The sequence below is a fragment of the Bombina bombina genome, chromosome 5, assembly GCF_027579735.1.
Source record: "Bombina bombina isolate aBomBom1 chromosome 5, aBomBom1.pri, whole genome shotgun sequence".
In the NCBI taxonomy this organism is placed as follows: domain Eukaryota; kingdom Metazoa; phylum Chordata; class Amphibia; order Anura; family Bombinatoridae; genus Bombina; species Bombina bombina.
This window is the reverse complement of record NC_069503.1, coordinates 133,670,285-133,682,317: the sequence shown is the minus strand read 5'-3', so window position 1 is coordinate 133,682,317 and position 12,033 is coordinate 133,670,285. Positions and strand designations below refer to the sequence as shown.

The 12,033-nt window shown below is 41.1% G+C and overlaps 1 protein-coding gene across 1 annotated transcript in view; it reads left to right on the top strand.

The window, feature by feature from the left end:
* The window catches only part of PTPN23 (protein tyrosine phosphatase non-receptor type 23), a 338,041-nt gene that overhangs the window by 178,423 nt on the left and 147,585 nt on the right, over positions 1-12,033 (top strand). The window contains exons 15-17 of the mRNA XM_053713701.1: positions 6,456-6,601; positions 7,544-7,855; positions 8,543-8,697. Coding sequence (XP_053569676.1) covers positions 6,456-6,601; positions 7,544-7,855; positions 8,543-8,697 — 613 coding nt within the window. The remainder of the gene's footprint in view (positions 1-6,455; positions 6,602-7,543; positions 7,856-8,542; positions 8,698-12,033) is intronic.

Genomic DNA, 12,033 nt, shown 5'->3' with positions numbered 1-12,033 from the left:
ACAAGAGATTCCAGCCTCCTATTAAAAAAAAAAGAAAGAAAAAACACCTTTATTTCTCCAACATAGGTGTGTCCGGTCCACGGCGTCATCCTTACTTGTGGGATATTCTCTTCCCCAACAGGAAATGGCAAAGAGCCCAGCAAAGCTGGTCACATGATCCCTCCTAAGCTCCGCCTTCCCCAGTCATTCTCTTTGCCGTTGCACAGGCAACATCTCCACGGAGATGGCTTAGAGTTTTTTGGTGTTTAAATGTAGTTTTTATTCTTCAATCAAGAGTTTGTTATTTTAAAATAGTGCTGGTATGTACTATTTACTCTGAAACAGAAAAGAGATGAAGATTTCTGTTTGTAAGAGGAAAATGATTTTAGCAACCGTTACTAAAATCGATGGCTGTTTCCACAAGGACTGTTGAGAGGAATTAACTTCAGTTGGGGGAAACAGTGAGCAGACTTTTGCTGCTTGAGGTATGACACATTTCTAACAAGACTTGGTAATGCTGGAAGCTGTCATTTTCCCTATGGGATCCGGTAAGCCATTTTTATTAAATAAGAATAAAGGGCTTCACAAGGGCTTTAATGACTGGTAGACATTTTTCTGGGCTAAAACGATTGATTTATAAGCATTTTTAATAGTTTATAGCTTTGAGGAGTTATTTTATTCTTGGGAATTATGTTAAATAAACGGCAGGCACTGTATTGGACACCTTTTTCACTGGGGGCCTTCTCTAATCATAGGCAGAGCCTCATTTTCGCGCCACTAATGCGCAGTTGTTTTTGGGAAGCAAGGCATGCAGATGCATGTGTGAGGAGCTCAGATACATAGAAAAAGCTTACTGAAGGCGTCATTTGGTATCGTATTCCCCTCTGGGCTTGGTTGGGTCTCAGCAAAGCAGATACCAGGGACTGTATAGGGGTTAAATATAAAAACGGCTCCGGTTCCGTTATTTTAAGAGTTAAAGCTTTCAAATTTGGTGTGCAATACTTTTAAGGCTTTAAGACACTGTGGTGAAATTTTGGTGAAATTTTTGAACAATTCCTTCATACTTTTTCACATATTCAGTAATAAAGTGTGTTCAGTTTAAAATTTAAAGTGACAGTAACGGTTTTATTTTAAAACGTTTTTTGTACTTTGTTATCAAGTTTATGCCTGTTTAACATGTCTGAACTATCAGATAGACTATGTTCTGTATGTGAGGAAGCCAAGGTTCCTTCTCATTTAAATAGATGTGATGTATGTGACAAACAATTTAGAGAAAATGATGCCCAAGATGATTCCTCAAGTGAGGGGAGTAAGCATGGTACTGCATCATCCCCTCCTTCGTCTACGCCAGTCTTGCCCACACAGGAGGCCCCTAGTACATCTAGTGCGCCAATACTCCTTACTATGCAACAATTAACGGCTGTAATGGATAATTCTATCAAAAACATTTTAGCCAAAATGCCCACTTATCAGCGAAAGCGCGACTGCTCTGTTTTAGAAAATTCTGAAGAGCATGAGGATGCTGATGATAATGGTTCTGACATGCCCCTACACCAGTCTGAGGGGGCCAGGGAAGTTTTGTCTGAGGGAGAAATTTTAGATTCAGGGAAAATTTCTCAACAAGCTGAACCTGATGTGATTACATTCAAATTTAAATTGGAACATCTCCGCGCTCTGCTTAAGGAGGTGTTATCTACTCTGGATGATTGTGACAATTTGGTCATTCCAGAGAAATTATGTAAGATGGACAAGTTCCTAGAGGTCCCGGGGCCCCCCAAAGCTTTTCCTATACCCAAGCGGGTGGCGGACATTGTAAACAAAGAATGGGAAAGGCCCGGCATACCTTTTGTCCCTCCCCCTATATTTAAGAAATTGTTTCCTATGGTCGACCCCAGAAAGGACATATGGCAGACAGTCCCCAAGGTCGAGGGGGCGGTTTCTACTCTAAACAAACGCACTACTATCCCTATAGAAGATAGTTGTGCTTTCAAAGATCCTATGGATAAAAAATTAGAGGGTTTGCTTAAAAAGATGTTTGTTCAGCAAGGTTACCTTCTACAACCAATTTCATGCATTGTTCCTGTCACAACAGCAGCGTGTTTCTGGTTCGATGAACTAGAAAAGTCGCTCAATAAAGATTCTTCTTATGAGGAGATTATGGACAGAGTTCACGCTCTTAAATTGGCTAACTCTTTTACTTTAGACGCCACTGCAATTGGCTAGATTAGCGGCGAAAAATTCAGGGTTTGCTATTGTGGCGCGCAGAGCGCTTTGGCTAAAATCTTGGTCAGCGGATGCGTCTTCCAAGAACAAATTGCTTAACATACCTTTCAAGGGGAAAACGCTGTTTGGCCCTGACTTGAAAGAGATTATTTCAGATATCACTGGGGGTTAGGGCCACGCCCTTCCTCAGGATAGGTCTTTTAAGGCTAAAAATAAACCAAATTTTCGTCCCTTTCGCAGAAACGGACCAGCCCCAAGTTCTACATCCTCTAAGCAAGAGGGTAATACTTCTCAAACCAAGCCAGCCTGGAGGCCAATGCAAGGCTGGAACAAAGGTAAGCAGGCCAAGAAACCTGCCACTGCTACCAAGACAGCATGAGATGTTGGCCCCCGATCCGGGACCGGATCTGGTGGGGGGCAGACTTTCTCTCTTCGCTCAGGCTTGGGCAAGAGATGTTCTGGATCCTTGGGCGCTAGAAATAGTCTCCCAAGGTTATCTTCTGGAATTCAAGGAGCTACCCCCAAGGGGGAGGTTCCACAGGTCTCAATTGTCTTCAGACCACATAAAAAGACAGGCATTCTTACATTGTGTAGAAGACCTGTTAAAAATGGGAGTGATTCATCCTGTTCCATTAGGAGAACAAGGGATGGGATTCTACTCCAATCTGTTCATAGTTCCCAAAAAAAGAGGGAACATTCAGACCAATCTTAGATCTCAAGATCCTAAACAAATTTCTCAAGGTTCCATCGTTCAAAATGGAAACCATTCGGACAATTCTTCCTACCATCCAGGAAGGTCAATTCATGACCACGGTGGATTTAAAGGATGCGTATCTACATATTCCTATCCACAAGGAACATCATCGGTTCCTAAGGTTCGCCTTTCTGGACAAGCATTACCAGTTTGTGGCACTTCCATTCGGATTAGCCACTGCTCCAAGAATTTTCACAAAGGTACTAGGGTCCCTTCTAGCTGTGCTAAGACCAAGGGGCATTGCAGTAGTACCTTACTTGGACGACATACTGATTCAAGCGTCGTCTCTACCACAAGCAAAGGCTCATACGGACTTTGTCCTGGCCTTTCTCAGATCTCACGGGTGGAAAGTGAACGTAGAAAAAAGCTCTCTATCTCCGTCAACAAGAGTTCCCTTCTTGGGAACAATAATAGACTCCTTAGAAATGAGGATTTTTCTGACAGAGGCCAGAAAATCAAAACTTCTAAGCTCTTGTCAAGTACTTCATTCTGTTCTTCTTCCTTCCATAGCGCAGTGCATGGAAGTAATAGGTTTGATGGTCGCGGCAATGGACATAGTTCCTTTTGCGCGAATTCATCTAAGACCATTACAACTGTGCATGCTCAGTCAGTGGAATGGGGATTATACAGACTTGTCTCCGACGATACAAGTAGATCAGAGGACCAGAGATTCACTCCGTTGGTGGCTGACCCTGGACAACCTGTCACAAGGGATGAGCTTCCGCAGACCAGAGTGGGTCATTGTCACGACCGACGCCAGTCTGGTGGGCTGGGGCGCGGTCTGGGAACCCCTGAAAGCTCAGGGTCTTTGTTCTCGGGAAGAATCTCTTCTCCCGATAAATATTCTGGAACTGAGAGCGATATTCAATGCTCTCAAGGCTTGGCCTCAGCTAGCAAAGGCCAAATTCATACGGTTTCAATCAGACAACATGACGACTGTTGCGTATATCAACCATCAGGGGGGAACAAGGAGTTCCCTGGCGATGGAAGAAGTGACCAAAATAATTCAATGGGCGGAGACTCACTCCTGCCACTTGTCTGCAATCCACATCCCAGGAGTGGAAAATTGGGAAGCGGATTTTCTGAGTCGTCAGACATTTCATCCGGGGGAGTGGGAACTCCATCCGGAAATCTTTGCCCAAATAATTCAATTGTGGGGCATTCCAGACATGGATCTGATGGCGTCTCGTCAGAACTTCAAGGTTCCTTGCTACGGGTCCAGATCCAGGGATCCCAAGGCGACTCTAGTGGATGCACTAGTAGCACCTTGGAGCTTCAACCTAGCTTATGTGTTCCCACCGTTTCCTCTCATTCCCAGGCTGGTAGCCAGGATCAAACAGGAGAGGGTATCGGTGATCTTGATAGCTCCTGCGTGGCCACGCAGGACTTGGTATGCAGACCTGGTGAATATGTCATCGGCTCCACCATGGAAGCTACCCTTGAGACAGGACCTTCTTGTTCAAGGTCCGTTCGAACATCCGAATCTGGCCTCATTCCAACTGACTGCTTGGAGATTGAACGCTTGATTTTATCAAAGCGAGGGTTCTCAGATTCTGTCATTGATACTCTTGTTCAGGCTAGAAAGCCTGTAACTAGAAAAATCTACCATAAAATATGGAAAAAATATATCTGTTGGTGTGAATCTAAAGGATTCCCATGGAACAAGATAAAAATTCCTAAGATTCTATCCTTTCTTCAAGAAGGTTTGGAGAAAGGATTATCTGCAAGTTCTTTGAAGGGACAGATTTCTGCTTTATCTGTTTTACTTCACAAAAAGCTGGCGGTTGTGCCAGATGTTCAAGCTTTTGTTCAGGCTCTGGTTAGAATCAAGCCTGTTTACAAACCTTTGACTCCTCCTTGGAGTCTCAATTTAGTTATTTCAGTTCTTCAGGGGGTTCCGTTTGAACCCCTACATTCCGTTGATATCAAGTTATTATCTTGGAAAGTTTTGTTTTTGGTTGCAATTTCTTTCTAGAAGAGTTTCAGAGTTATCTGCTCTGCAGTGTTCTCCTCCTTATCTGGTGTTCCATGCAGATAAGGTGGTGTTGCGTACTAAACCTGGTTTTCTTCCGAAAGTTGTTTCTAACAAAAATATTAACCAGGAGATAGTCGTGCCTTCTTTGTGTCCGAATCCAGTTTCAAAGAAGGAACGTTTGTTGCACAATTTGGATGTAGTTCGTGCTCTAAAATTCTATTTAGAGGCTACAAAGGATTTCAGACAAACATCTTCCTTGTTTGTTGTTTATTCTGGTAAAAGGAGAGGTCAAAAAGCAACTTCTACCTCTCTCTCTTTTTGGCTTAAAAGCATCATCAGATTGTCTTATGAGACTGCCGGACGGCAGCCTCCTGAAAGAATCACAGCTCATTCCACTAGGGCTGTGGCTTCCACATGGGCCTTCAAGAACGAGGCTTCTGTTGATCAGATATGTAAGGCAGCGACTTGGTCTTCACTGCACACTTTTACCAAATTTTACAAATTTGATACTTTTGCTTCTTCTGAGGCTATTTTTGGGAGAAAGGTTTTGCAAACCGTGGTGCCTTCCATCTAGGTGACCTGATTTGCTCCCTCCCATCATCCGTGTCCTAAAGCTTTGGTATTGGTTCCCACAAGTAAGGATGACGCCGTGGACCGGACACACCTATGTTGGAGAAAACAGAATTTATGTTTACCTGATAAATTACTTTCTCCAACGGTGTGTCCGGTCCACGGCCCGCCCCTGGTTTTTTTAATCAGGTCTGATGATTTATTTTCTCTAACTACAGTCACCACGGTATCATATGATTTCTCCTATGCAAATATTCCTCCTTTACGTCGGTCGAATGACTGGGGAAGGCGGAGCCTAGGAGGGATCATGTGACCAGCTTTACTGGGCTCTTTGCCATTTCCTGTTGGGGAAGAGAATATCCCACAAGTAAGGATGACGCCGTGGACCGGACACACCGTTGGAGAAAGTAATTTATCAGGTAAACATAAATTCTGTTTTTCTCATCACTGAGTCCAAGGAAAAAAGTACAACGTTTCAGGCCTGCACTAGGCCCTTAGTCATGTATGTTTGATTATAAACAGGGGTTTGCCTTTTATACTCTCACCTATTGCAATAGAAGCACTATGTGCATACTAGTGACATCTTGTGGATACAAAATATTGCATTTTTCTCTATTTTAGTAATGCAAAGTGCTCCTGAGAACATAATCTATACCAATAGACAATTTAAAAACCCATAAAACCCATATATACAATTAAAAAAGGAGAGTATTGCACAATATATAGAGCATACCAAATCCACTGAAAGAAACAGGACCCAATCAAAATCTTTGTTTAAGCCTTTAGGAGTTAATGCCTCTAATTTCTGTGTCCAGAACATCTCCCAAGTTTTCAAAAGATGTTCCCTATCGCCACCCTCTCTATGTCTTACTACTTGTTCTATAATTTAAAAGCCCTGTTATGTTACGTGATATCCGGTTATTTCCCATATTTATCCTTGCTCTTCATTCTTAGTCAGTTCACTGACTCTCTTCAGCTGGACCCTGACACTGTAGACAACCTGGATCTGTACAGCCATATCTCTCCTGCGCTGATGGAGAAGTGTGCGGCTCTGAGCGTGCGCCCAGACACAGTGAAGAGCTTGGTCCAATCCATGCAGGGTGAGCTGACCCCACAACCTATCACTTTTTGCATATTGCTCATTTGCATTTGTTAGTTTTCCTCAATCTTTAATAGTCCTCTTATTTTTACTAATCCTAAAGGACTTGTGTGTGTTAAAGGGACATAAACGTGCAAAAATAAAATGATCTAATGTGTTATTATTGCTTGTATATTGCTAAGCATGGACTGAACACGTTGTCCAACTCCAGAGCAGCAATGCACTACTGTTGCCTAGCTGCGGGCAAATGACATGAGGCATATGTGTGTAGCCACCAATCACTGGCTAGCTCACTGTAGTGACTTGCTGCTAAAGCTTTTTAAAGGACCAGTAAATACAAAATATGCATTATAAAAAGACATTGCAATAACACTTAGTAGTAGATTTGTTTTCTAACACATTTCAAAGTCATGTCTATTGCCACTCCCCCTGTACCATGTGACAGCCATCAGCCAATCACACATGTATATTTTGTTAATGGATATAAATTGGAAAGTTGTTTAAAATTGCTGCTCTATCTGAATCATGAAAGTTTATTTGATCTAAGTGTCCCTTTAATACAGGATAGAGGGAAGTTTGATATCAGAAGTAAATTGAATGTAAAGTGGTTGAGTTTTGCAGGGCTTGAGCAGTGTAACAATCATGCTTCTTCTAAACAGCCTGCTGGGTTCAGTTTTACTTTTGATTTCTGGCCACGCTGGTTCCTTTCCTGAAGTAGAGCAGATACTTGTTCTTACTGCAAACTTCTTTTTGCCATAGAAAGAGTATTGGGGATTATGTTAATTAAATGCCACTAATTGTGTTTAATTGTATCTTGTACAGAACGTATTTGTGCTTAAACCTTTATTCTGCACTGGTATTTGTTAGTGCCAATGACATTTTAGCTTGCATTGCCCAGTCTATAGTACATCTGAGAGGCTTATTTTATCTGTTGTCACAACAGTTCTATCTGGAGTGTACACGGATGTGGAGGCCTCACTGAAAGACATTAAGGACCTTATTGATGAAGAAGAGAATCAGGAACAGAAGCTGCAGGAGGAGCTAGGGAAGCAAGCATCACCTCCCACACAAGCTTCACCCTCCATGGCAGAGGTGAGCAAAGAATGGGCCAAATACATGGAGGTGCACGAGAAGGCCAGTTTTACCAACACTGAGCTGCACAAAGCCATGAACCTTCACATCAGCAACTTGCGGCTCCTCAGTGGTCCACTGGATCAGCTTCAGCAAGCTCTTCCTGCACCCAGCCTGACTGAAGGTGAGCACATGTGCTGGGGTTCTTTATCCGATTCTTGTGTATAGTATAAAATCATAGCCAAACGAGCAAGAACTGGAGCCTTGAATATTGGTGATTTATTGAGCAGTGTTACACAGGTTTATGGAGAAAAATAAAAAACAGCTGACTCGTTTCACACATGCACTTTATCAGAGTACCGATACTGATAAATCCTTACATTGGGACCTTTTAATCAGGGACTGATACTTTTGACTGCTGCATTTTGATACTCACCTGAGTGAACTTTTGAAATAAGGACTTCCCTAATACCAATTATCCTGCTTAAGGAGTTACATACTTTAGTTATACTCTCTTGGCTCTGCAGGAGCATTTTTATATATACGAGTACATATCTTTTCACACATACTAGAGTACTCTTATCTTTGTTTAAATTGCATTGTGTGTAGCTTGCCGAATAATATAGTGTAAAATGTAGAGCTCTGTGTGACTTTTCTCTTTGGTACCAAATGCCAAAACCTGGCTGCTTGAGTTGATTTTTAGAGTGAAATCAAGAAAGTATCCTTCCCTTCCTTAGGCTAACATTACTCATCTGGTTTTGTGATTACTGCAGTAGAATGAGCCACCAGCTAACCTCATTAAAACGGCAGACGTATCGCTGAGCTATGTGACCAAACAAGTGTTTTATCCATTTTATTTTCATTCCTGCAGATGACAAGGCCGTTCTCCAAAACTTAAAGCGGGTCCTGAGCAAGGTACATGAGATGAGAGAGCAGCGACGCTCATTGGAACAGCAGCTCCGAGACACAATCCAAAAGGACGATATTACCACCTCCCTAGTCACCACTGACCGATCTGAGATGAAGGTAAAAATGAGAAGGGGTGACATAATGCACTATCACAACCTATTATAAATGTTTCTTTAAATAAACACATAAGTTATTAAAAAGAAAAATTAATCATCAATAATACATCAAGTACATGAATTCGTTACTATCAAATAATATTCCATCAAAGACAAACTCTTGCTTCACTCATTAAATACAGTACTTGTGTGATATATTTAGTTGTACTGGATCACAAGATAGAGGATATAAAGGAAGAGTGAGTTGCTTATCAGGAAATAAGCTCCAGCAAAACTCCTATCAACTATCGATGTTGCTGCTATATGTTAAAACTGGGTTGTTTAATCCCAATGATCAGAAAATATCCAAAACAAAAAAGAACACAGCGCAACTCAATTCAAGCTGAAACTATTTAATACAGAATAAAAACCCTGCTGCTAATTGCACTTACAAGGAAGTAATAAAAAGCAAACACAGATACTGAAACAAGACCTAATGCAGCTGATAGTTTCTCTTCATCGGTCCACAGTGTTTCTCGGACCAAAAAAACTGGAGTCTCCAAAGAACAGCACACTTAGAGAAGAGAAAGATTGTCTGTTCCAATCTCAGTCATAAGTCCAAAACGTGTCAGCGTATCTTCTGCTAATAGTGAGCAGACTCTTCAGGGATAAAAGCATTTGTTATGCTGCTAAAAAACTATTAAATTAAAAACTTTCTTCAATTCAGAAATGACGTGTGGGAGCCGGCATGTAGCCAAGTCACACTATTTCATAAGCTGGCATTAAATACTTGTTACATTCATCTATGTCAACATAAAAATAACCAGAATAAAGAAATAAACATATTATCAAATTAAAGGTAAAACACGATTGCTATATGCCACATATCCAATATGCATAAGCGACACTATTCTACCCTAGAATTGGATAGTGACAGACTTAAAACATAAAGGGCTATTACAAGTTGAACGCAAAATATTGCTTCAGTGAAAGTGATATTTGCACTCAACTTTGTAATACCAGTAAGGTTGTGTTCACATTGCATGGAAGCATTGCGCTCATGAGAGCGCTCTTCCATATGCTCCAAAGCGCAGCGAAGGGGGTAAGTCGTGCAGCGATGGGCAGCAAAAAAAAGTGTATATGTTTATGAATATATACATTTATGTGTTAATATGTGTATATACACATATTAAGGCATAAATATATATTTATATAATCATGTACATATATATTTAGTGGAAACGCACAGTCCCCATAGACCACAATGTAAAGGCACTTTTTAGTGCAGTTTAAAAAAAATATATATTTTTTTTCTTTCTAATGACACGATGAGTCCATGGATCATCTAATTACTATTGGGAATATCACTCCTGCCCAGCAGGAGGTGGCAAAGAGCACCACAGCAAAGCTGTTAAATATCACCTCCCTTCCTTCCAACCCCATTCTTTCTCTTTGCCTACGTTAGAGCAAGGAAGTGGTAATGTTAGGTGTTAGGAAAAGATTCTTCAAGCAAGATTTTATTGCTTTTTTAAGCAGTGCAAGATTGTTCTGCTTTGCTCTAGGGTGTAGCCGTAGTCCATATAATTCTTTTCAATAGAGCAGTGGTGGCTTTCAAGCAATGTGAACTTGTGGGGTACTATCCTCACTGCCCCTCCCATGTATTTATGCTGCCCTATCCATGCAAGCCTGAGTAAGATTACCCAGTCTTTGTTTCTACCCACAGGTCCATGTGAGGGAACTGGCCTCCCAAACCTAGTTAGCTGCCGTGCTGCCTGGCAGAAGTATTAAAGGGACAGTATACTGTAAAATAGTTTTCTCTTAATGTGTTTACAATTGCTTTTTTTTACCAACTGCAGAGTAAAAATGTATAAAAATTAGCTTTTTAAGGCTTATTTGTGTATATTAATGCTCTGATTTTGTGTTTTGAAGCCACAACCTAATAAAATGGGTTGGGCTTGTAGGTATAATCAGATCTCATTACTGTATCACATTGTGTACATATACCTGCTTCTTTATCTTATATCTGTCCTTAAAACAATCACCAATACTTGGAGAGAACAATGGAAAATCAACATTTTATTACCTTATCTCTTCTTTATCACACTGGGAGTATAATTTCTTCTGCTGGCTGTGTTTACAAAGCTTATCTATAGCTGGGACCTGCGGCCACAAACTTTCAGAATAGGTGGGGATACCACATGCTAAATCAACTATTTAAAATGCCAATATAAGAGTAAAGGATTTACTTGTAAACAATTTAATACACTCCAGCAGGTAAAGTGGATCATTGGGAACAAATTAAAGGGGAGAACATTTCTTTCATGTAATTAGCAAGAGTCCATGAGCTAGTGACGTATGGGATATACATTCCTACCAGGAGGGGCAAAGTTTCCCAAACCTCAAAATGCCTATAAATACACCCCTCACCACACCCACAATTCAGTTTTTACAAACTTTGCCTCCGATGGAGGTGGTGAAGTAAGTTTGTGCTAGATTCTACGTTGATATGCGCTCCGCAGCAAGTTGGAGCCCGGTTTTCCTCTCAGCGTGCAGTGAATGTCAGAGGGATGTGAGGAGAGTATTGCCTATTTGAATGCAGTGATCTCCTTCTACGGGGTCTATTTCATAGGTTCTCTGTTATCGGTCGTAGAGATTCATCTCTTACCTCCCTTTTCAGATCGACGATATACTCTTATATATACCATTACCTCTGCTGATTCTCGTTTCAGTACTGGTTTGGCTATCTGCTATATGTAGATGAGTGTCCTGGGGTAAGTAAGTCTTATTTTCTGTGACACTCCTAGCTATGGTTGGGCACTTTGTTTATAAAGTTCTAAATATATGTATTCAAACATTTATTTGCCTTGACTCAGAATGTTCAACTTTCCTTATTTTCAGACAGTCAGTTTCATATTTGGGATAATGCATTTTAATTTAACATTTTTTACCTTAAAATTTGACTTTTTCCCTGTGGGCTGTTAGGCTCGCGGGGGCTGAAAATGCTTCATTTTATTGCGTCATTCTTGGCGCGGACTTTTTTTGGCGCAAAAATTCTATTTCCGTTTCCGGCGTCATACGTGTCGCCGGAAGTTGCGTCATTTTTTTGACGTTATTTTGCGCCAAAAATGTCGGCGTTCCGGATGTGGCGTCATTTTTGGCGCCAGAAAGCATTTAGGCGCCAAATAATGTGGGCGTCTTATTTGGCGCGAAAAAATATGGGCGTCGCTTTTGTCTCCACATTATTTAAGTCTCATTTTTTATTGCTTCTGGTTGCTAGAAGCTTGTTCTTTGGCATTTTTTCCCATTCCTGAAACTGTCATTTAAGGAATTTGATCAATTTTGCTTTATTTATATGTTG